This window comes from Suricata suricatta, chromosome 9 (genome assembly GCF_006229205.1).
Source record: "Suricata suricatta isolate VVHF042 chromosome 9, meerkat_22Aug2017_6uvM2_HiC, whole genome shotgun sequence".
NCBI classification, from domain to species: domain Eukaryota; kingdom Metazoa; phylum Chordata; class Mammalia; order Carnivora; family Herpestidae; genus Suricata; species Suricata suricatta.
The window spans coordinates 69,050,421-69,076,359 of NC_043708.1; the positions used below are offsets into that span (position 1 = coordinate 69,050,421).

Here is a 25,939-nt window from a genome sequence, read left to right on the forward strand (position 1 = left end):
CTAAAAAATTTCCAGACTTCACATACCCACGCCCACCCCACCCCCGGCTACTCTGCCCAGGAGAAAATGCTTAAAGGGCAAGAAGAAGAAGCAACAGCAGCAGCAGGAAGAAGAGGAGGAGGAGGGAGAGGAGACAGCAGAGGGGGAGGGGAGGGGACGAGGGGAGGGGGAGGGGAAAGGGGAGGGGGAGGAGGAACTATCCCAACTCAACTTGGCTTGGGCAGACCTTTTTCCTGAGTCCTGGTATGCTCAGGGTCCCTGAAAGGTAAGACCTCTGCCGTTTCTTGTGTGTGTTGTCATCTGTCCACCTGCCTTAGCAGATTCTGGGCACTCTTTTGGAGCACGGGGCCTGGTTTCCAAATCCTTGCTATATCCCTTCTGCCTTACCCTGACTTTCTCACCCTAATGCTGTTCAATGTCTTCCTATCTCCTAGGTTTGGCATCACTCCACATTTTGCAGACATTAAACATATTTTTAAATTATATTATAATTGTATATAACTTTATAATAATTAATTAGGGATTCTAGATTAGAAAATCCTTTCTTAGAAAAACAGAACTCACTGAAACTGACAGAAGAAACTTTGAAAATATGAAAGGCCCAATGTCTGTTGAAGAGATAGAATCTGATTTAAAATCTTCCCCCAAAGCGGGTGCCTGGTTCACTCATTCCATAGAGCACGCAATGCTTGATCTTAGGATTGTGAGTCTGAGCCCCAGGCTGGGTGTGGAGACTTCTTAAAAGAAATAAATGAATAAAATCTCTTTAAAAAAATAAAAAATAAATAAGTAAAAATAAAAATTAAATCTTCTCCCAAAGAAAACTTCAGAAGTTAATATAGATTATCTTCATGACCTCCAGGTGGGTAAAAACTTTCTTAAATAAGGAACCAAAAAGCACTAGTCATAAAGAAAAGCATATTTAAAAAGCATTTTTGCTTAGGAAAAAATGAGAGGGTGAAAAGGCAAGCCACAAAGTGGGAGAAAACATTTACAAGGCATATGTTTAACAAAGGACTCAAATCCAAGATATATAAAGACACAAAACTGAGATAAATATAGGCAATGTAATTTTCTTTAAGATTTTATTTTTAAGTAATCTCTACACCCAACATAGGGCTCAAATTCACAACCCCAAGATCAAGAGTCATTCACTCCATTTACTGAGCCAGCCAGGCACCCCTCAGCAATGTAATATTTTTAAATGAGCAAAATCTCACACATTTTGCAAATACCAATTTGGCCAATAAGTATGTAAAAATACTCTCAACAGTATTAGTCTTCAAAGAAGACAAAAGGTAAAGAAGATAAATTAAAAACTGCAATAAGATACTGATACTTAGGGTCCATGGCAGATCTGCTGCCAATAGCAAAAACTCTGGAAATGCCAATATCCCATAGAATGGGCATATAAATTGTAGAATAATCATAATGGAACATGAATCATCTATGAGAATGAAAGAAAAACCATTCCAAACAACCCATAAGGATGAGTCTTTAAAAACATAATGTTGAAAATAGTAATAAAAAAATAAAAACAATGTTGAATAAAAAAAGCCACACACAAATGAATATATACTGATTGATTCTATATGTATAAAGTTTAAAGACAAATAGGCAAAATTAATCTAAGGTGATGAAAGTCAGGGTAGAGGTTATATTTAGGGAAAAGAAAGATAGTGACTGACCAGGGCAGAGAGGAGGTTCTGGGGTGCTGGCAAGAGTCTACTTTCTGATCTAGGTTGTAGTTTCATGAGTGTGCCACTTTATGACAGTTTATTGAGAAAGTGTATATATATTTTTTAAGTTTATCTATTTATTTTGAGAAGAGAGGGGCAGAGAAGGAGAGAGAGAGAATCCCAAACAGGCTCCACGCTGTCAGCCTAGAGCCCAACCTGCGGCTCAGTCCCATGAACCACAGGAGATCATGACCTGAGCTGAAATCAAGAGTAGGACGCTTGGGAGGAACCAAGTGTCTCGCACACATGAAATGCAGCCAGGTCAACACTAAACCATCCTGCACACCTAGGAATCTGATCTGAGGATTAACACAACTGCACAACCTGAACCACAGAACTCAGCAGGTACGCAGTGCGGAGAGGTGAACTGGGGGAGAGGAGACACAGAGGGCAGGGAGCTGTTTTTGCTTGTGGAGAGAGGATGGCGACAGGGGGAGAGAGTACAGGAAAATCACCCCCCAGATAAGCAGTTGGAGAGAAAGCGGGAAAAAAAGGTGGAAACAGCTGCAGGGACTGAACTAAAGGGGGAGAAAGGAGAAAGAAGAGTGTTTGAATTCCATTAAGACTCTATAAACAGGGAGAGTGCAGAGGCTCAAACTCCTGTGATGCACTGGTGGGAAGGGCGAGTTCCCAGGAGTGGAGCGGGTCCAGGAGGTCCTCAGGCCACAAGAGATTTTTCCATAAACCTGGAAACACAGCTGCTGCACTACCGCAGGAACTTTTTCTGAGGCAGGCTGGCACGGAGCCACAAGTCTCAGGAGATTGGCAGCATTAAGGTCTCACTAGCATTCCTGGGTGTGGCTGGCACGTGGCCATAGCTCCATGAGACCCTTCCCCAGAGATATGAGCAAGTCAAAGCATCAGTCCCTCAGAAGTGAGGGGTCCAGATATACAGCCGTATCTCAGATAAAACTCAGGAGCAAGGTGCTGCCTGGCAACCTGATGGTGTGGTTATGGACAGTGCAAAAGCAGGGAGTGGACTGAAACCAAAGACAAAAGATGGATACACAATTCCTGGTTGAGGAGAGCACAGAGTTCTGATACTGGACTGAATACCTGGGTGACACCATTTTCACCCCACCCACGCATGTGCATGCATGCCTGCGGGCACCACAGCAGTCCACCCCAATAAGCTAGGCAGCAACATCTGGTGGAGAATGGAGCCGTTCCGCTGGACTGCCCAGCTGGGCCTGCCTCAATCTTCAGGAACATCGCAATCTCTCGACCTGCTTAGTTTGCAGACTGAAGAGACCCTCATGGTTTGACTTCTATGGGAAAATGATGTAATATCAATTGTGTTTCAGTCTGTTCTTTTTTTTTTTATGTCTTTTATTTATTTTTGAGAGACAGAGAGAGACAGTGCAAGCAGGAGAGGGTCAGAGAGAGAGGGAGGCACATAATCTGAAGCAGCCTCCAGGCTCTGAGCTAGCTGTCAGCACAGAGCCTGATGCGGGGCTCGAACCCACGAACCGTGAGATCATGACCTGAGCCGAAGCTGGATGCTCAACCGACTGAGTCACCCAGGCGCCCCATGTGTTTCAGTCTGTTCTTGTCCCATCTATTCAATTTTTTTTCTTTCTTTTTCATTTCTTTTCTTCTACTTGAATTAAGATAACAAAAAACTTATTTTTTACTTTCAATTCCTATTAAAAATATTTTTGACTAAATTTTTCACTTTTTTGTAAATTTTTCAAATTCTATTTTACTTCCATCACTTCAAGATATTCTATTTCATCATATTCATTTTCTCAAATTTTCCAACTTTTGTTTTTGTTTTGTTTTTTTCCTTTGCTTTTCTTTGTCCCTATTTTCTCTAATCTATCAAGCTCCTTTCAATAACCAGACCAAACACACCTAGGATCTAGCATCAATTATTTGATTGTGTGTGTGTATGTGTTTTTAATTTTTTAATTTTAATATTTTTCCCCTTTTTCCCATAGTCAATCAAGCTCCTTCCAATAACCAGACCAAAACACACTTAGGATCTAGCATCATTTATTTGATTTTCTGTGTGTGGATGTTTTGTTTTTAATTTTTTAATTTTAATTTTTTCCCTTCTTTCTCTAATCAATCAAGCTCCTTTCATTACCAGACCAAAGCACACCTAAAATCTAGCAGCATTTATTTGATTTTCCTGTGTGTGTGTTGTTTTCATTTTTAATTTAAAATTTTTTTACCTTATTAATTCCTTTTCTTCCTTCAAAATGATGAAACAAAGAAATTCACCCCAAAAGTACAAGCAGGAAGAAACATCAGCCAGGCACTTAACTAACAGATACAAGCAAGATGTGTGAACCAGAATAGAGAACCACAATGATAAGAAACTCGCTGGGGTCAAACTAGATTAGAATCCCTCTCTCTGGAGATAAAGAAGTAAAAGATAGAATGAAATTTTAAAATGCAGTAACTGAGCTGCAATCACTAAGGGATGCCACAGCGGCAAGGTTGAATGAGGCAGAGCAGGGAATCACTGATATAGAGGACAAACTTATGGAGAATAATGAAGCAGAAAAGAAAAGAGGGAGAGTAAAGCAAAAGAGCATGATTTAAGAATAAGAGACATCAGTGACTCATTAAAAAAGGAACAACATCAGAATCATAGGGGTCCCAGAAGATAAAGAGAGAGAAATAGGGGCAGAAGGGTTGTGCGAGAAAATCCTAGCAGAAGACGTTCCTAACCTTGGGAAAGACACAGACATCAAAATCCAGGAACCACAGAGGGTTCCCAATAGATTCAACAAAAACCAACAATCAACAAGTCATATCATAATCAAATTCAGAAAATATTCAGGCAAAGAAACAATCATGAAAGCATCAAGGGATAAAAAGGTCCTTAACCTACAAAGGAAGACAGATCAGGTTTGTACCAGACCTATCTGCAGAAACTTGGACGGCCAGAATGGAGTGACAAGATATATTCCAATGGGCTGAATTGGAAAAATATGCAGCCAAGAATTCTTTGTCCAGCAAGGCTGTCATTCAAAATAAAAGGAGAGATCAAAAGTTTCCCAAACAAAAATTAAAGGAGATCGTGATTACTAAACTAGCCTTGCAAGAAATTTTAAGGGGGACTCTCTAAGGGGAGAAAAGATGGGGGGGACCAAAAGCAACAAAGACTAGAAAGGACCAGAGAACACCACCAGAAACCTCAAATCTACAATAAATATAATGGCAATAAACTCATATCTTTCAGTACTCACACTAAATGTCAATGGACTAAATACTCCAATCAAAAGACATAGGGTAACAGAATGAAAAAAAAAACAAGACTCAACTATATGCTATATGCAAGAGACCCACTTTAGACCTAAAGACACCTTCAGATTGAAAGTAAAGGGATGGAGAACCATCTATCATGCTAATGGTCGCCAAAAGAAAGCCAGAGTACCCATACTTATATCAGACGATCCAGACTTTAAAATAAAAATTGTAACAAGAAATGAAGAAGGGCATTATATCATAATTAAGGGGTCTATCCAACAAGAAGACATAACAATTGGAAACAATTATGCTTCAAATGTGGGAGTACCCAAATAAATAAATCAATTAATTATAAATATAAAGAAACTCATTGATAATAACACCATAATAGTAGCAGACTTCAATACCCCATTTACAGCAATAGACAAACCATCTAAACAGAAAACCAACAAGGTAACCAAGGCTCTGAATGACACACTGAACCAGATGGACTTAACAGATATATTCAGAACATTTCATCCTAAAGCAGCAGAATATACATTCTTCTCCAGTGCACATGGAACGTTCTCTAGAAGAAACCACATACTGGGACACAAATCAGCCCTCAACAAGTACAAAAAGATCAAGATCATACCGTGCATATTTTCAGACCACAACACTATGAAATTCGAAATCAACCACAAGAAAAAATTTGGAAAGATAACAAATACTTGGAGACTAAAGAACATCCTACTAAAGAATGAATGGGCAAGAAGTTAAGGAAGAAATTAAAAAGCACATGGACACCAATGAAAAATGATAACACCATAACTCAAAACCTCTGGGATGCAGCAAAGGCAGTCATAAGAGGGAAGTATATAGCAATCCAGGCCTTCATAAAGAAGTAAAAAAGGTCTCAGATACATAACCTAACCTTACACCTCAAAGACCTGGAAAAAGAACAACAAAACCCAAAACCAGCAGAAGACAGGAAATAATAAAGATTAGAGCAGAAATCAATGCTACACACACACACACACACACACACACACACACACACACACACACACAACCAGTAGAACAGATCAATGAAATCAGAAGCTGGTTCTTTGAAAGAATTAACAAAATTGAGAAACCACTAGCCAGTTTCATCAAAAAGTAAAAAGAAAGGACCCAAATAGATAAAATGAAGAATGAAAGAGGAGAGATCACAACCAACACAGCAGAAATAAAAACAATAATAAAAGAATATTATGAGCAATTATACACCAATAAAATGGACAATCTGGAAGAAATGGACACATTCCTAGAAACATATAAACTACCAAAACTGAAACAGGAAGAAACATAAAATGTGAACAGACCATAACCAATAAAGAAATCAAATTAGTCATCAAAATCTCCCACAAAAATGAGTCCAGGGCCAGACGGCTTTCCAGGGGAATTCTACCAAACATTTTAGGAAGAGTTAACACCTAGTCTCTTTAAGCTGTTCAAAAAAATAGAAATGGAATGAAACCTTCCAAACTCTTTCTATGAAGCCAGCATTACCTTGATTCCAAAACCAGATAGACACCACTAAAAAAGAAAACTATAGACCACTCTCCCTGATGAACATGGATGCAAAAATCCTCAATAAGATATTAGCCAACCAGATCCAACAATACATCAAAAAAAATTATTCACCACGACCAAGTGGGATTTATACCTGAGATGCAGGGCTGGTTCAATATCCACAAAACAATCAATGTGATTCATCACACCAATAAAGGAGAGGACAAGAACCACATGATCCTCACAATAGATGCAGAGAAAGCATTTGACAAAATACAGCATCCTTTCTTGGTCAAAAACCCTTAAGAAAATAGGGATAGAAGGATCATACCTCGAGATCATAAAAGCCATATATGAAAGACCCAACACTAATATCATCCTCAATAGGGAAAAACTGACAGCTTTCCCCCTAAGGTCAGGAACTCTAGCCATTATTATTCAACATAGTACTGGAAGTCTGAGCCTCAGCAATCAGACAACACAAAGAAATAAAAGACATCCAAATCGGCCAGGAGGAGGTCAAACTTTCACTCTTTTCAGATGACATGATACTCTATATGGAAAACCCAAAAGAGGGGCGCCTGGGTGGCTCAGTCAGTTGAGCGTCTGACTTCAGCTCAGGTCATGATCTCATAGTACATGGGTTCGAGCCACGTGTCAGGCTCTGTGCTGGCAGCTCAGAGCCTGGATCCTGTTTCTGATTTTGTGTGTCCCTCTCTCTCTGCCCCTCCCCTGCTCATGATCGATCTCTCTCTCTCTCTCTCTCTCTCTCTCTCTCAAAAATAAAGAAATGTTAAAAATTTTTTAAAAAAGAAAACCCAAAAGATTCCACCAGACAACTGCTAGAACTGATCCAGGAATTCAGCAAAGTGGCAGGATATAAAATCAATGCACAGAAATCGGTTGCATTCCTATACACCAACAATAAAGCAACAGAAAGGGAAATCAAGGAATCAATCCTATTTACGATAGCACCAAAAACCATAAAATACTTAGGAATAAACATAACCAAAGAGGTGAAAAACCTATACACTGAAAACTATAGAAAGCCGATGAAGGAAATTGAAGAAGACACAAAAACATGGAAAAACTTTCTATGCTCCTGGATAGAAAGAAGAAATATTGTTAAAATGTCAATAATACCCAAAGCAATCTATGTACTCAGTGCAATCAATATCAAAATAATACCAACATTTTTCACAGAAATATAATCTGTTCTGGAAAAAGAAAACCAAAGCAGGAGGCATCACAATCCCAGACTTCAACATGTATTACAAACCTGTAATCATCAAAACAGTATGGTACTGGCCTGGGAACAAACACTCAGATCAATGGAACAGAATAGAGAACCCAGAAATGGACCCACAAATGTATGGCCAACTCATCTTTGACAAAGCAGGAAAGAATATCCAATGGAAGAAAGACAGTCTCTTCAGCAAGTGGAACTGGGAAAACTGGACAGTAATATGCAGAAAAATGAATCTGGATCACTTTCTTACACCATACACAAAAATAAACTCAAAATGGATAAAAGACGTAAATGTAAGACAGGAAGCCATCAAAATCCTCGAGGAGATGGGGCGCCTCAGTCCGTTGAGCATCTGGCTTCAGCTCAGGTCATGATCTCACAGTTCGTGGTTTTGAGCGCCACGTCATGCTCTATGCTAACAGCTCAGAGCCTGGAGCCTGCTTCTGATTCTGTGTGTCCCTCTCTCTGCCCATCCCCTGCTCATGATCTGTCTCACTCTGTCTCTCAAAAATAAATAAATGTTAAAAAAATTTTTTTAATTCCTCAAGGAGAAAGCAGGCAAAAACTCTCAGACCTTGGCCACAGCAACTTCTTACTCAACGTGTCTCCAGAGGCAAGGGAAACAAAAGCAAAATGGAACTATTGGGACTTCATCAAAATAAAAAACTTCTGCAGAGCAAAGGAAACAATCAGCAAAACTAAAACGCAACTGATGGAATGGGAGAAGTTATTTGCAAATGACATATCAGATAAATGGCTGGTATCCAAAATCTATAAAGAACTTATCAAACTCAACACCCAAAAAAACAAATAATCCAGTGAAGAAATGGGCTAATGACATGAACAGACACTCCTCCAAACAAGATATCCAGATAGCCAACAGACACGTGAAATGATGCTCAAATCATTCATCATCAGGGAAATACAAGTCTACACCACAATGAGATACCACCTCACACCCATCAGAATGGCTAAAATCAACAAGTCAGGCAACAACAGACGCTGACGAGGATTCAGCGAAAGAGATCTCTTTTGCACTGCTGGTGGGAATGCAAACTGGTGCAGCCACTCTGGAAAACAGTATGGAGCTTTATCAAAAAATTAAAAACAGAACTACCCTACAACCCAGCAATTGCACTACTAGGTATTGTTTCAAAGGGACACATGCACCCCAATGTTTATAGCAGCACTATCAACAATAGCCAAAGTATAGAAACAGCCCAAACGTCTATTGATGGATGAATGGATAAAGAAGATGCGGTATATATATATAACGGAGTATTACTTAGCAATCAAAAAGAATGAAATCTTATCATTTGCAATTACGTGGTTAGAACTAGAGGGCATCATGCTAAACGAAATTAGAGAAAGACAAATATAATATGACTTCACTCATATAAGGACTTTAAGATACAGAACAGATAAACATAAAGGAAGAGAAGCAAAAATAATATAAAAACAGGGAGGGGAACAAAAACATAAGAGACTCTTAAATATGGAGAACAAACTGAGGAGGTTGTGGAAGGGGGGAAGGGCTAAGTGGGTAAGGGGCATTAAGAAATCTACTCTTGAAATCATTGTTGCACTATATGCTAACTAACTTGGGTGTAAATTTTTTAAAAATAAATTTTTAAAAAAAGTAGGACAGGTAACCAAGTCACCCAGGCACCCCAGGAGAAGGATTTTTTTTTAAACTAAAACAGTTGACAATTTTATTTTCACATTTCACAATACAAAAGAAAACTAAAATTGTTTTATTTTCCACCTCTACTCCCCTGCCAAAACTATTCTTTCTTTGATAGGAGGGGCAAGCAAGTCTTCCTTGTCATGCTGTTAGAAAACACCCAGAGTCACAGTACCAGGATCTCCTGGTGAAGAAGAACAATATAAAATGGGCATAAAGAGCCCCCTCTCTCTCTTCTCTGTCTGGTAGTCAGTCATTCTGTGATGAATGGGCACCATCACAGGACGGGCAGGAGGTCTCATCCCTGGGGGCCCAGGTGTCTTTGGCACATGGCCTCCCACAAGTGCCGTCCTTTCAGGTGGAGATTCCACTGATAATCCCAGGGGGAGGAGGGCCATATGAGGTTGTGGCATCATACCAGGGCGAGGAAGGCCCAGGAGACCGGGGGGAGATGGGGTCATACCCCTGAAGGAGGAGGAGCAGAGAATGGAGTAGAAGGAATCTCTCCCGTCGAAAAGGCTCTGGACGGGCTCTTCCATCTATTTCTGATAGCAGTCTTCCACATCCTCTTCATGTTTCCTACTGATTCACTGTGTCTTTCTCACGATAGAGAGTTGAGGCTGAGGTATGGGTCACAGTAATCACAATAAATCTTAGGCATGTTGCTCTGTAGGCTGTTTATTGGGGGTACATTTAAGATTTGTATACTTTATGTGGTCTTGCAGAGGGTTTTGCTGAGATGTAATTTACACATAACATGGTGTGACTTTAAAGCGTATAATATATTGATTTGATACATTTACCTATTGCAATATGATTACCACTATAGCTTTGGATAAAATGACATCTTATCACATAATTATCATTTCTTTTTTGTGAAAGCATTTAAGATCTAGTCTCTTGGGGCGCCTGGGTGGCTCAGTCGGTTAAGCCTCCGGCTTCGGCTCAGGTCAGATCTCACGTTTGTGGGTTCAAGTCCCGCGTCAGGCTCTGTGCTGACAGCTAGCTCAGAACCTGGAGCCTGCTTCCGGTTCTGTGTCTCCTTCTCTCTTTGCCCTTCCCCCTCTCATGCTTTGTCTCTCTCTGTATCAAAAATAAATAAAACTTAAAAAATTTAAAAACAAAAAAGATCTAGTATCTTGGCAATTTTGAAGTATATAATACAATATTATTAACTGTAGTCATTATGCTGTGCATTAGATCTCTAGAACTTATTCCTCTTCTAGTTTCAGGTCTGTACCTCTTCATAACATCTGCCCAATTGCCCTGCGCTTGATCCCTGGCAACCACCATTCTACTTTCTGTTTCTACAAGTTTTTCTAGATTCCACATAAAAGTCATATACAGCATCTGTCTTTCTGTCTCACCTCTCTCCCAAAGCATAATGCCCTCAGTGTCCATCCATGTTGGAAATAGCAAGATTTCTTTCTCGTGGCTGCATAATATTCCTTTTATGTATCTTATTTAACCATTCATCCATTGATGGGCACATAGGCTGTTTCAACATCTTGACTATTGTGAATAATGCTGCATTAAAAAGGATATGCATATATCTTTTTGGTATGCTGTTCTCATTTCCTCTGGATAAATACACAGAGGTGGAATTGCTAGGTAATACAGTTGTACCTTGAACTTTTTAAGGAACCTCCCTGCTGTTTTCCATAGTAGCTAAACTATATACATATTTACATTCCTACCAATACTGCATAAGGATTCCCTTTTCTCCACATCCTCTCCAAAACTTGTTAAATCTTGTCTTCTTAAGGAAAGCCATTCTAACAGATTTAAGATGATAGCTCATTGTAGTTTCAATTTGATTAGTGATGGTGAACATCTTTTCATGCACCTGTTGTCCATTTGGATGTCTTCTTCACAAAAATGTATATTCAGTTTCTCCACCCATTTTTAAATCAGATTGTTTCGGTTTGTGCTGTTGAGGTATGAGTTCCCTATGTATTTTGGATATTAACCGCTTATCCAACAGATGTTTAAATTTATTCCTAAGTATTTTATTAGTTTTGATGTTATTATGGATAGAATAGTTTTCCTCATTTCTTTTTCAGGTATTTTGTTGTTAGTATTTAGAAACGTAACTGATTTATGTATGTTGATTTTATATCCTACAAATTTACCGAATTCCTGGATTAGTTCCAACAGTTTTGGTTGAGACTTTAGGGTTTTTTACATATAAGGTCATATCATCTGCAAATATCAATTCTGCTTCTTCCTTTCTAATTTAGATGCCTTTTGTGTCTTTCTCCTGCCTAATTACTCTAACTAGGACTTCCAGCACAAGATTTGTGTACTTTGATATGTATAATTCTCCAATAAAAATTTTACTTAAAAAATATCTGAAGGGGTGCCTGCGTGGCTCAGTTGGTTGATTGTGGTCGATTTTTCCTACTCTTGATTTTGGCTCAGATCATGATCCCAGGGTCACAGGATTAACCCCAAGCGCCAGGCTCTGCATTGAGCATGAAGCCTGCTTACAATTCTCTCTATCCCCAACTCCTTCTGCCCCTCTCCCACTCGCCCAAGTGTTCTCTCTCTCTCTCTAAAATAAAAATATCTGAGGGATGCCTGGGAGGCTAAACCTTGACTTTGGGTCAGGTCATGATCTCATGGTTCATGAGTTCAAGCCCTGCATCAGGCTCTACGCTGACAGTGCCAAGCCTGCTTAGGATTCTGTCTTCCTCTCTCTGCCCCTTTCCCCACTTGCTCTCTATCATTCTCTCAAAGTATATAAACTTTTTTAAAAATCTGAAAATACCATATGTTAGTGCAAATCTGGAGCAAAAAGAAGTCTTGTAAGCTGCTGGTGAGAGCATAAATTGATAAAATGATTCTAGAAGTAGTTTGGCATTTCCTACAGAGTTAAAGGTATGCATATGCTTTGACCCAATGATTACATTCCTAGTCACAGCCATAAAGAAACTCATGCAAATGTACACTGGGACACATATTTAAGAATGCTTGCACTGGCATTATCCCTAATAATCAAAAACTGGAAAAAAGAAGTGTCCATCATCGGTAAAATGGATACATAAATTGTGATGTATTCATACAATGGAAACAATGACTCAGAGCTACACACAACAACATGAACAAATCCCACAAACATAATTTTAAATGAAAGATACAAGTCATGGGCTGCTGGGGTGGCTCAGTTGGTTAAGCGTCTGACTTCAGATCAGGTCATGATTTTACAATTTGTGAGTTCAAGCCCCACTCGGGCTCTGTAATGACAGCTTAGAGCCTGGAGCCTGCTTCAGATTCTGTGTCTCGCTCTCCTTCTGCCCCTCCCCAACTTGTGCTCTGTCTCTCTGAAAAATAAAATAAAAACATAAAAAATTATGTGGGTTTTTTTTTTAAAGAGACAGAGACAGTGCAAGCAGGAGAGGGTCAGAGAGAGAGGGACGCACAGAATCCAAAGCAGGCTCCAGGCTCTAAGCTAGCTGCCAGCACAGAGCCTGACATGGCTGTAAGTGTGGAGCCCAATGTGGGCCTTGAACCCCATGTGGGGCCCGAACCCACAAACCGTGAGATCATGACCTGAGCTGAAGCCAGCACTCAACTGACTGAGCCACTCAGACACCCCAAAAAATTATGTTTTAATAAGTAAAAAAGAAAAATACAAGTTATAAAAATACATATGTATCATCCCATTTACATAAAGTTCAAAAAGAGACTTAACTAAATTATATTTTGAAAGGTACATATATAGACAGCAAAATAGATTTACTCTTATCCAAACTCAAGAACCAAATAGATGCAGAAACAAAGGGGAATAATTATCCCAGAAGTCAGGTTAGTGGTTACCCCTAGTGAGAGTGGAAGAATGTTAACAGAAAGCAGAGCTACCGGGTGCTGGCTATATTCTATTTTTTAACCTGGGTGATAGTTACATGAGCACCTGCTCTATAATTGTTCACCAAGACATATATGCAAGTTGTAAGTTCTACATGTATAGGGGATCATTTCACAATTAAAAACAAAGAATAATCCAACAGGTGGAAGCAACCTAAATGTCCACTGTAGAAGAACAGATAAAGAACACATGAGAGGCACCTAAGTGGTTCAGTCAGTTAAGCATCTGACTTCAGCTCATGTCATGGCCTCATGGTTCATGAGTTCAAGCCCCACATAGAGCTCTCCTCTATCGGCACAGCACTTGCCTCAGATCGTCTGTCTCCCTCTCTTCTCTTCTCTCTCTCTGCCCCTCCGCCACTCGTACTCTCTCTCTCTCTCAAAATAAATAAACAAAACTTTAAAAAAAAGAAGGGGTGCCTGGGTGGCTCAGTCAGTTGAGCACCAACTTCATTTCAGGTCATGATCTCGCGGTCCATGAGTTCAAGCCCCACATGGGGTTCAAGGCCCACATTGGGCTCCACACTGACAGTGTGGAGCCTGTTTGGGATACTCCGTCTCCCTCTCTCTCTGCCTCCCCCTCAAAAATAAAATAACCATAAACATTTTTTAAGTTTTCTTAAAAAAAGGAAAATGTGATAGATCGCATACAATGGAATATCATTTAGCCCTAAAAAAGGAAGGAAATCCTCTCATATTACAACAGGGATGAAATTTGAGGATACTATGCTAAGTAGCTGGTCTTAAAAAGACAAATACCCCACTTATATGAAGTATCTAAAGTAGTAAAACTCTTAGAAACAAATAGAATGTGGGGCACCGGGGTGGCTCAGTCTGTTGAGCTGCCAGCTCTTGATTTTGGCTCAGGTCATGATCCCAGGATCGTGGGATCAAGCCCCACTCAGCACAGAGCCTTCTTTTTTTTTTTTTAATGTTTATTTATTTATTTTTGAGAAACAGAGAGAGAGCAAGCAGGGGAATAGAGAGAGGGAGACACAGAATCTAAGCAGGCTCTAGGCTCTGAGTTGTCAGCACAAAGCCCGAAGCAGGGCTCAAACTCACAAACCGTGAGATCATGACCTGAGCTGAAGTTGGATGCTCAACATACTGAGCCACCCAGGCGCTCCAGCATGCAACCTTCTTAAGATTCTTTCTCTCTCCCTCTGCCCCTCTTTCCCACTTGTATGCACTCTCTCAACAAAAAACCAAACAAACAAATAATAAAAAAGAAACAACTAGAACAGTGATGGCCAGAAATTCTGGGAAGGAGAAAAGGGCAGCTGTTGTTCAATGGGTTTCTGCTTTACAAAATGAAAAAAATCCTAGTGGGGCGCCTGGGTGGCTCAGCCAGTTTAGTGTCGACTCTTGATTTCAGTTCAAGTCATGATATCACAGTTTGTGATCTTGAGCCCGGTGTCAGGCTTTGTGCTGACAAAGCAGATCCTGTTTGGGATTCTCTCTGACACCCCCCCACACACACACTTGTACATGCGTGCTCTCTCTCTCTCAAAATAAATATTTTTATTGCACGATGATGTGCATACAGTTAACACGACTGTTCTGCGTACTCAGAAATAGTGGAGATGGTAAGTTTTATGTTTCTGTGCTTTTTACCACCATATTTTACCCGCCGACCTATAGGACAAACTTCATACTTGTACAGCAGACAAGCCATTCCTACCTGGCTCCTGCCCAGCTGGCCTCATCTTCCACCATTCCTGCCCTTTTTCCATTAACGTTGTACCTCAGTAATACTGGGTGACTCGTAGCTCCCCCAAACATCCAGTATTTCTCTTGCCCTTTTTAGATATGTTGTCACCTCTGCTCAGAAAGCCCCATCTCAGTTTGTCCAGGGACAAAATACAACCTATCCTTCCAATCTCAGATGGAATGAAGCTGCCGCTGCCTTCCCAGGACAGACCAGACAGCTCCTCTTACCACCACTCAGCACCTCTGCCTCTCTCCCTTGCAGCGCTGTGCTGTCTGTGCTGTGACAATGAGATGGCACGCTCACCAGGGTCTGGCACCTGCTAAGTGCCCGTCAAACCATTTTTAAACGATAAAGTGAGTGGCATTTTATCAGAAACCTAGAGCCTGAAAGGAATGGAGAATTTTGATAACCAGGCTGACACTAATAGTGTCACTAAAAGACTCATATGTTAGTAAGAGAAAATAAATGGAAGGTTGGAATGAGGGAGATAGTGCCAATCATGTGTCATGTGATCATCAAGGGATTAAGACTGGGTAGAGAAGGCCATGAAATCAGGAAGGAGATGAGCAGCTTAAAGAATTCACAGAAATATGGCCAAGGAAGTCCCAGAACACAAAACGGAGACGCAACCAACTGCTCCAGCCCTCAGCGCCCACAGTTTAACACGGACAGCAGGATAACACTCTCACAGGGCTGGGAAACCCCAGGCCACAGAGCCACCACTCCCCCGGGAACCCTGAATGGAGGCTCCCAGAACCACTCAGATACTGTCACAGGGCTGGGCAGATGGGAGACGGTTCTGAGTGCTGGAAGGTGCCTTTTCATTTCCATTGGCTTTTTAGAGCCCCGGCACGACTTAGAGGAAGACAATTCTGGTTCACAAATTCTTCCAAGAGGTTTGTGATCTTGGGGGAAAATAATGCAAATACTAGTAATTAACTTTGAGTATTTACTACACCTGGTACTTTACACAGATAAATTATCTTATTTAATCTTCACCATTTTTTGATGTTTATTTTTGAGAGAGAGAGAGAGAGAGCGAACACGAGTGGGGAAGGGCCAGAAAGAGAGGACAGAGGATCTGCAGCCGACTCTGAGCTGTCAGCACAGAGGCCAATGTGGGGTTTGAACACGCAAACCACGAGATCATGACCTAAGCTGAAGTTGAATGCTTAACTGACAGAGCCACCAAGACATCCCTTTAATCTTCACCATTCTTTAATTGGTTTATGTTTATTTATTTTTCAGAGAGACAGACAGACAGAGTGGGGGAGGGGCAGAGAGAGGCAGAGACACAGAGGCCTAAAGCAGGCTCCAGGCTCCAAGCTGTCAGCACAGAGCCAGATGTGGGGCTCGAACCCACAAGCCATGAGATCATGACCTGAGCTGAAGTCGGACGTTTAACCGACTGAGCCACCCAGGCACCCCTAATCTTCACCATTCTTATGCCCATTTTACAGATGAATTACTGGGTGGGAGAGCCTAAGAGAGATGAAGAAACTTACCACAAATCACAAAGCTAGTAAAGAATACTACCAGGATTCCACAGTCTGATTCCAGAGCTCTTAACTATGCACTTACTCCACCTAGCTCCCAAATGCATGGTGTGAATAAGGCTTCTATAAGAAAAGGATAACCCTTTCCCAAGCCCCAACAGTTACGATCTTTGTATTTAAATGAGAGATGTTTGCCCTAAGAGATGCACTCCTCTCTTCTCCTTATGACAATCCTCTTACAAGCAGTAAACATCTCACAGGAGATGTTGGTGCTTGGGTCCCTCCACCATAGCAGTATCCATAGACCAGCCAAATGTTCAAAAGTATATCAATCATCCATGACATCTAAGGGAGGGAAAAAATTATTCCTGGATGGTTCTGTAAAGAGATAAGGAATTGAAAGAAGAAGGAGCAACAAAAAGGAAGGATCATCACATGGGAAAAAGTCCTGGAAAGTTAAATGAAGAGGTCTGTGTAGCACCCCTTCAGTTCACTGAACCCACAGATGGGAGAGCATAAAAGACAGCTTGAGGCTATACCCCTGGCCCTTGCTGCTGCGCTGGCTCCAAGCAGCTGTTCCATCCCATTCCTGGCAGCAACCACAAATCAAACTTCAAGCAGGCGCATGAAAAAGACAGTTGGTGCAAACAGGGCTCCTCCAACAGCTCACCAGATAATGGGAAAATAGCCGTTGACAGATTTGATTCTAAGATGCTGAGAGCTGTCTCTTGCCAAACTGGCCAATGCTGACTGCTGATAGACTGGCAGCATCATATGGTTTATGAAAGAAGCATCCCAGATTTAAGGGACCACTCAAACCCTTGATGAGGACGGCTTGAGGGCTGCCTAGCATGTCCATAAATTTAGAGGCTATTGAAAAGCAATGAGATAGAGCAGGAAACAATGCAAAGGTCTGAAATAAGTCTGCAACAGAAATGAGGAAGGAAAACAAATAAATAAGCTCTCCTGCCACCTCTCACCCCAGAGGAAGTTCTCTCCCTGAGACATTAGAATCCAGCTCTACTCAGCCTTTTATCTCCTTGGCTTCTTTGTTCTCTAACACCTTCAAGCATAAGTACAATTCAAAAAAAATTTGAGGGGCACCTGGGTGCCTCAATAGTCAGTTAAGCATCCGATTCTTGGTTTCAGCTCTGCTCGAGATCTCACAGTTCATGGGTTCAAGCCCCACATTGGGCTCTGCACTGATAGTGTGGGGCCTGCTTGGGATTCTCCCTCTGCCTCTAAATAAATAAACAAACAAACAGACAAACATTTTAAAAAATTGAGAGTTCCTCAGGCATAAGACAGAGATCCCAGAAGTCCTATAACTAAAAACTAAATAGATCAAATAGGTAATCTCAATGGAGATGTGGTAAGAATAATTACTCTTGCATCCTTCTATAATTTGGTGGTTGCACTAATCTCTGAATGTCTCCATGAATATAATATTGCTCTTGGTTTACTCTTTTGGTAGGTAGAGGCAGTTCTGGTGGCTCCATTTGGACTTTTTCTACATTAGTCCTCACTCCATGAGTAATGTAGCCATTTGGGAGATTCTGCCACTTTTTAATACATCTATTCTACCTCCGCATTCTGGAGCTTGGGAAATAGTCAAAGGCTGACTGGGGAGCCCACTGGGCCCACTATGAGATGGACGTATGCCAAACCTTCATGGATCAGTCCACAAGCCTCTTGTGTGACTGGTGATTGACACAGGCATTTAGGCCTTTGGGAATTTGTATCAGTTTAGAGCCAGGGCCCAGTAACAAAAAACAAAGACATGAAAATGTCCCTGTTGGGTTTTTTTCTTTAAGTCATAGTCACCCTGCTAATGGCGACAGGTAGCTTCGAAGAAGGCAAAGAGGAAGATGTATAATACAATTTTTTGGCTATGTGCCAAGGACCTTCCTCAAAGGTAGTTCATCCTCTTCATTCAAGTGCCAATGACCTGATTCAAGTCCAAGAACTAGCTGATGTGCCTTGTGATATTCAAAAGCTCTGTTCGCCAGACCCAGAACACTTCTACTTATACAAATCAACTAAGATCTTAGTATACCTATCTATTCTAGTTCTGGGGACACCATGCTCGATTAGTCAAAGACATGGATGTCTATCTTGACCTCTGGTTCGATTCTGATACCCACTATGGTAACCAAGCCCATTGCATCTCTGTAGCCTGGCTTGTCCCACCCTCGGGTCCCATCATCTCCTTGACACTCAGGGATCCTGACCTCATAAGGATCATAGCATCAATTCCCACCGCCATTCTAGGCTTGCAGCAAATAGCCACTACAGCACTCTCCAAAGATGACAGTGCTCCCCCCATCCTGATGTATTTTTCAGTTTGGTGGAAAGAATATTCTCTGTACTCTCCTAAGACCCACTTAGGGAGTGAGTAAACCAGTCTCACAATAATAAATCTACTCTACCTTCTGATTTCCTCAAAGCTTTGAATACTTTTCTCTATATCAAAGAAGGTCTCAGGGGCACCTGGGTGGCTCAGTCGGTTAAGCCTCCGACTTTGGCTCAGGTCAGATCTCACATTTGTGGGTTCGAGCCCCACGTCAGGCTCTGTGCTGACAGCTAGCTCAGAGCCTGGAGCCTGCTTCCGGTTCTGTGTCTCCTTCTCCCTCTGCCCCTCCCCCTCTCATGCTCTGTCTCTCCCTGTATCAAAAATAAATAAAACATTAAAAAAAAAAAAAAGAAGGTCTCGCATCTCAACTTCACTTGGTATAGGCCACCTTTTGATCCATAGTTCAATCCAACCAACTAGTCAAATCGCTAAAACTCTCTTCATATGCTTGATCTAATATGCTGACATCAGAATCTGTATTGAGTGCATCCCATCAACAAAGTCAGCCTGGCCCAACACCTACATCAACACCCTCAACCCATTTCCACCCAGGTTTCTCTTGATATAAATTAGCAAAAATCCTGCAATTGCTTTGGTGTATATTGTAATTCCTTATGGGTCACACATCTGGGATTTCCTGAGAGTTGAATCTAGAAGCACTAAAGGTGGTAGGAGAGGGCAGTCAGCAGTCTGCTTCAAAGTAACTACCTCAGGGAACCTCATTTACAGATTCTTCAGGTGAGAAAAGATTAACCTCCTCAGACCAGAAAAGATGGGCTGCTGTTGACAGGCAAAGGAGGACTGGAGGAACTCAGGTTTCAAGATCCCAGCTTCATCAGAATATGCCCAAATGTAGTCCCAATCCAATTTTCAGAATCTCAATGAGCACTTTAACTTTATATAAGAGACCCTGCCAGTTTGGTGATTCAAAATATGTTTAAACCACCCACAAGATTAGACATTGGTTTGATACTTATAGATCTCAGACAGGATATAAGCGTTTCTTTTATGGCATACATTTCTGGACCTTTACTTAGATCATAAACTTGGAATTGAAAGCCCAAAGCTCATCACTTATTTTTCCTAAGTTCTTTACTGCACCTAAAAGCAACCAATGAACCAACCCTGTAATATTCCTTACTTCTGCTAATACGTTCTATGTCAGCAAACACTTAGTCACCTAAAGTCTTGCCTTGGATTATAGGTATCTACAGGTGATATTTTAATAGGTTTGCTACTATATGCATTAATGATTACTTATAACTTACAACTAATATCTCTTACTACTTACAAGATAAGCAATGTCTTTAAATATATTCAGATTAGAGGGGCGCCTGGGTGGCTCAGTCAGTTAAGCATCTGACTCTTGATTTAAGCTCAGGTCATAATCTCATGATTCGTGGGATTGAGCCCCACATCAGGCTCCATGCTGACAGTGTGGAGCCTGCTTGGGATTCTCTCTTTCTCTCTCTCTCTGCCCTCTCCTCACTGCCTCTCTTTTTCCCCCTCTCAAAAATAAATAACTGAACTTTAAAAATATAGATCTATATCTTTATATCTATATAGACATATTCAGATTAGAGAGCCTGTATTAGATAACCCAAATGATCTAAGTTTCAGGTTTCAGAACCTAAGTGTAGGTTAGGTTCCTATTCATGCCCAGTGCCAATATCTCTATTATTTAGAGTTCAGTCAAGGAAAGCAGAACAACTATGAATAATATAAAATAAGGGATTTCTTAGAAGGATTGCATTTTCTAGAACTGTGGAAATTGGTGAAGAAATCCTAGATCTTTTTTATTGTTGTTCTCTTGTTTTTACAGTGTAGGAAAGCAGGGTGATATATGGAAAGACTATGTGATTAAATTCAGATATGGAGTTTGATACCTAGTTCTGGTATGTATTGGCTTTGAAATCTTGTCAAGTGACTCAAATTCTGTGAGCCTCCGTTTCTTCATTTGTAAAATGGAAACCATGATAGCTCTCACAATTGATGTGAGGGTGAAGGAGATACTTGGAATATACCATATTTCATTGATTCCAAGATAACAAATATTCCACATTTTAACCCCTTTACAACAAGAATGAGTCTTGTAATCAATGACATGTTAGTATTTAATCAAGAACAACTTTTTTCTTTCTCAAGGCACATAAAAGAATGAGAGCCTAGAGTAATATCTCAAATAATCACAACTTTAGATATCATTTCGTTATCAAACCAAGTGTGACCCTTGGTGCACAAGTGGAAAACCCCAACAGCCTCTAGAGAACACAAGTGTTCTTCTTTATACATTCCATTTTTTTTCTTTGTTTACTAGACTAACCTTTCACCCCACATCCCTTGTTATTCAGATTAGTGGAATGGGAAAAGTACAAGTTTTGGAATCTGACATATTAAATTTTGGATCTTGCTGCTATGTGACATCCTGAGCTGCAGTTGAGTGCTCCATAATTGTGTATAGTAACACTTACCCAGAAGGACTATTACAAATGAAATGATGCATGTAAAGTCCTACCAGAGCCAAACATATTGCGGGTAGTCAATAAATTTTCCATTTTTCCTTCTTTCTCTCACTGCCACATTCTGTTCTTCTTCTGATCATTTGGAATGAAGAAAGGACTAATCTTCTAGATCAGGGGTTGGCAAACTATGGCCCTAAAGCCACATCAGCCCACCACCTGTTTTTGTAAATAAAGTTTTAATGGAATACAGTCACACTTATTTGTTTACATCTTGTCTATGGCTGCTTTTGTGCTACAAAAACAGAGTTGAATAGTAACCACAGAGACAGTAAGACTTGCAAACTGAAAATGCTAACTATATGGCTATTTATAGAAAAAGCTGATCCCTGTTCTAGATTCCTACATCACCTGAACCAACCCCACCCCCCAACCGTTGGCAAGGGTAAGGAGAGAAGGAAACCCTCATACACTGTTGATGAGGATGCAAATTAGTGCAAGAACTGTGGAGAACAGTGTGGAGTTTCCTCAGAAAATTAAAAATAGAAATACCATATGATCCAGTATTTCCACCACCAGGTATTTACCCAAAGAAAATGAAAATACTAATTCAAAAAGATATATGCACCCCTATGCTTGTTGCAGCATTATTTACAATAGCTAAGATATGGAAGCAACTCAAGTTTCCATCTATAGATGTATGGATAAAGGAGATGTGGTATACACACATACACATACATATATGTGCATGTGGAATACTATTCAGCCATAAAAAAGAATTGTATCTTGCCATTTACAACAATATGGATCAACCTAGAGGGCATTACGCTAAATGAAATAAGTAATAAGAAATAGACACATACCATGTGATTTCACTTATGTGTGAAATCTAAAAAACAAAACAAATTCTTAATTTTTTAAGTTTATTTATTTATTTTGAGAGAGAGAGAGAGAGAGAGAGAGAGAGCGAGCGAGCATACACAGAAGTAAGCAGGGAAGGAGTAGAGAAAGAGGGAGAGAGAGAGAATCCCAAGCAGGCTCCATGCTGTCAGCACCAAGTCCAATGCAGGACTTGATCTCATGAACTGTGAGATCATGACTTGAACCAATATCAAGAGTCAGACACCTAACCAACTAAGTCACCCAGCTGCCTCCAAAACAGCCTCTCAAATACAGAGAACAAACTGGTGGTTGCCAGAAAAGAAGTGGGTGGGGGAATGGGCAAAGCAGGTGAATGGTGAAGTATAAACCTCCTTATTTATAATATATAATATATATAACATATATAATATATAATATAAATATGTTTATATTTTATAAGTATATTTTATTTATACATCCTTATGTTTTATAAATATATTTTACACATATTTATATATTCTTATTTATATTTTATGAAAAAAATAAGTCCTGGAGAGAGAAAGTACAGCATAGGAAATATTGTCAATAAATTTGTAATGATATTGTACGGTGATGGGTGGTGAGTACACCGATCATGGAGACCACTGAGTAATGTATAGAATTGTTGAATCACTACGTTGTACACCTGAAACCTAATATAACATGGTATGTCAACTATACTTCAATAACAAAAATAAATAAAATTTAAAAATTAAAATCCCCTCCATCTGTGTTGCTGTGCTGCCTCAAGAGGACTGCATGACATGAGAAAGATGCATGCCTCCTCCCAGTAAACAGGGAGGCTCTGACCACAGCCTCGACCCCAGCAGAGCAGAGAGGAGGATGGCAAGACTTTCTGATGAGATAGCCAGGCCAAAGTGAAAGACAAAAATGTGATTTGGTGGTTTCTGTGGTTTCTAGTCCTCCTCTTTCTTACACTTCTGGGGTTATAAAAGCAGGAGCAAGGGAGGGCAGGGACAGAAGAAGCTTACCATAGACACCATCACCGGGAAAATGCAAGCCCTACTCCTTTTGTTGGCCTTTCTCTTGCCTTCTGAAGCTGGAGCTGGTGAGTCTAGCGTGTAACCCCCATCAAAGACCTGAAGTCAAGCTACAAGATCCATGGCAAGTATTTTAGGGAGAAATCTCCACCTGGAAGAGTCAGACTCTTTCCCTGCAGTTGATGAGTTTCCCTGGGATGCAAACTCTTGGGTGGAGAAAGATGATTCACCATTCTGATTCTTGGTCCTTCTTGGTGCTTTCTCTCAGGTGGAAGAGGTCAGGATAGAGACATGAAGAAACGTTTAAATGACAGCTCAGAATCAAGACTAACTATCGTGTTCTGAAAGTAGGGTGAGGGGTGGTTGCAGGGGTGGATTGGGGTCCAGAAATCAGCAATAAGGATACATGGAGGTCTGAGCTCCATCGGAAGTACGGGAAAAGCTCTGTGGGCCCTCAGCTCCCACCTCCTTTCCCTCACCCAGTGTTCTATCTTGGGCTCTCTGTTTCAGCGGAAATCATCAGTGGCATCGAGTCCAAGCCACACTCCCGTCCCTACATGGCCCATCTGAAAATCATCACTGACCAGGGGTATGTTGCCACCTGTGGTGGGTTTCTCATAAGTCAAGAATTTGTGATGACAGCGGCTCATTGTAAAGGAAGGTAAGGAAACTCTGACTTACTCTCTTTTAATGTGAAGAGCTTGTAGGAGCCAGAGTTAAACACGCAACTTCAAAGTGGCCTAAGAGAGATTCTTGTGTCTGGCTCATCTCAAGATGATCAGCAATGCATATTGGGAGGGACCGGCCCATTTTCATTTGCCATCTCCACCTCCAGAGACCAGAGCTTTATTTAGGGCAGCCAGGTCACAGCAAGCCAACACACCTTTCTGTCCTGATGCCAGCCAGCTGAGCTCCCTCAGCCCCACGTAGTGGCCAGGGCCTGCCCCTTCCTGAACCAACTATGATCCCTAGGGGAGTGGGGGGGGGGGGAGCACTTCTATCCTGAGTAAGATCTGAGTTCCCCAGGTGGCCTTGCACTGGGGAAGAAGAGAGCCTGACGTCTCCTTGCTCAGAATGAACCCTTTTCAGAAGACCAGCACTTCTTCCTGCCTCTCTTCTCCTTCCCCACAGGAAAATTACTGTCATTCTGGGAGCCCATGACATAAAACAGGAAGAATCCACATGGCAGAAGCTGGAAGTCTCAGAACAAATCGTTCACCCAAGTTACAACATTTTCACCCACCTCAATGACATCATGTTACTGAAGGTGCCATTTGCTTTCCAGCACATCTCCATCCCCCCTTCTTGAACTTTTCTCCTGAACCTTTGCATTTCTCATTCTCTCTTTTCCAACCCATTTCCTCAGGGCCCACCCCCACCCCACCCCACCCCACTCCACGTCATCTCCACCCCACTGGGAAGAAACTCTTGGCCCTGCCCAGGGAGCCTCTATCACAGCACACCCCGCACCTTCCCCGGACTGGAGGTCCATCTACCCTCCCTCTCTTACAGCTACAAACGAGAGCCAAGCTGACCCACGCCGTGGGGACAATTCCCCTGCCCACCTGGTCTACCTTTATTCCACCTGGAAAAATGTGCAGGGCGGCTGGCTGGGGGAAAACGGGAGTGATGGAGCCGGTGTCTGATACTCTGAGGGAGGTGAAGCTGAGACTCATGGATGCCCAGGCCTGCAACCACTTTGTATTTTACAGCCAAAGGTTACAAATCTGTGCGGGCAATCCCAGGAAGACAAGATCAGCATACAAGGTGACCACAAACCTACACCTTCTCCTCACAACAGTCCCTGGGAGACAGCATCCCCCTGGGAGGGGGTGGGGTCATGAAGTCCCCTAATACAGTGACTGGTGTCTGAGTTTGTGGGTTTCTAGCACCATGGGAACTGGAATCCTCCTTCTGGGATCCATCTTCACATACCCAAGTCCTGCCTCTAACCCTCCCATCTAGTTGGCAGAACAGGTCTCCAGGAGAGAAAGGAAGAAATGGAGAGGGCAGGATCTAGGCTTGTGGTTCCATGTGAGAGAGAAATAAGACATTAAACCCCTAACTTATGACTCCATGAGGAGTCAGGATTCCTGATCTGACTCTGGGGTATCTTGGAGCTAGCCAGAGTGCGGAAAGAACCCAGATGAAGTGACAGTAGGGAGAGAAGGACATTCCCTGCTCATGATCTGCTTTCTCTAACCCACAGGGGGATTCTGGGGGACCCCTTTTGTGTGCAGGGGTGGCCCAAGGTGTTGTGTCTTATGGACGTACAGATGCAAAACCCCCTGCTGTCTTCACTCGAATCTCCCCCTATGTGCCCTGGATTAATGAAATCTTAAAGAAAGAGTAGCCACAGAAGCCTGGCCAGTCTGCGTGAGAATCCCAAAGCCAGAGGCCTCCCTGAGTAACCGTGAGTTCCACAGCGCCTGGCCACAGCCCAAGCGGTGGGAGGCTCTCAGACACACACAAAGCCCCTGCCGATTGTATCCCCCAGCAAACTTCAATAAAGATGCTACCTTCAGCATACTTATGCGTGTGAGACCCTTCTCTCTCCCACAGAGTTGGTCTGCTCTGACGGAGGAGTCCAGATATTCCTCTCCTCTCCAGCTTGACCGAAGAATTGTTCTGGGCTCCTTTCTTACCAGATTAATAATCTTACCTACTAATTTCCCTGTACACTGTGTGGTGTTATGGATTATTGAAGAAAATACTTTGATCTGCACATGAGATTTAACATCCAAAG

The 25,939-nt window shown here is 41.5% G+C and overlaps 1 protein-coding gene, 1 long non-coding RNA gene and 1 pseudogene across 3 annotated transcripts in view; 1 reads left to right on the forward strand and 2 right to left on the reverse strand.

The window, feature by feature from the left end:
- Positions 1 to 25,939, reverse strand: part of LOC115300699 — an 81,950-nt gene that overhangs the window by 20,344 nt on the left and 35,667 nt on the right. The window lies entirely within an intron of this gene.
- On the forward strand, positions 186 to 25,722 carry LOC115300693 (mast cell protease 4-like). Of its 2 annotated transcripts, none has more exons than XM_029950180.1 (5): positions 186 to 265; positions 23,704 to 23,854; positions 24,325 to 24,460; positions 24,706 to 24,960; positions 25,403 to 25,722. In XM_029950180.1, exons 2-5 carry the CDS (start codon positions 23,751 to 23,753, stop codon positions 25,544 to 25,546), a joined length of 639 nt encoding a protein of 212 aa, XP_029806040.1. In that variant the 5' UTR covers positions 186 to 265; positions 23,704 to 23,750; the 3' UTR covers positions 25,547 to 25,722. The 2 variants fall into 2 exon arrangements, with proteins under 2 accessions (XP_029806040.1, XP_029806039.1); XM_029950179.1 differs by lacking the exon at positions 186 to 265 and adding an exon at positions 23,188 to 23,261.
- Positions 9,461 to 10,067, reverse strand: LOC115300696 (annotated as a pseudogene).

Excerpts from the sequence above, each read along its gene's own strand:
- LOC115300693 (XM_029950179.1), top strand. The coding sequence starts at position 23,207 with ATGCAAGCCCTACTCCTTTTGTTGGCCTTTCTCTTGCCTTCTGAAGCT. Across the intron at positions 23,855-24,324 it reads GCGGCTCATTGTAAAGGAAG|GAAAATTACTGTCATTCTGG; the intron begins GTAAGGAAACTC and ends CCTTCCCCACAG. Across the intron at positions 24,961-25,402 it reads AGACAAGATCAGCATACAAG|GGGGATTCTGGGGGACCCCT; the intron begins GTGACCACAAAC and ends TCTAACCCACAG.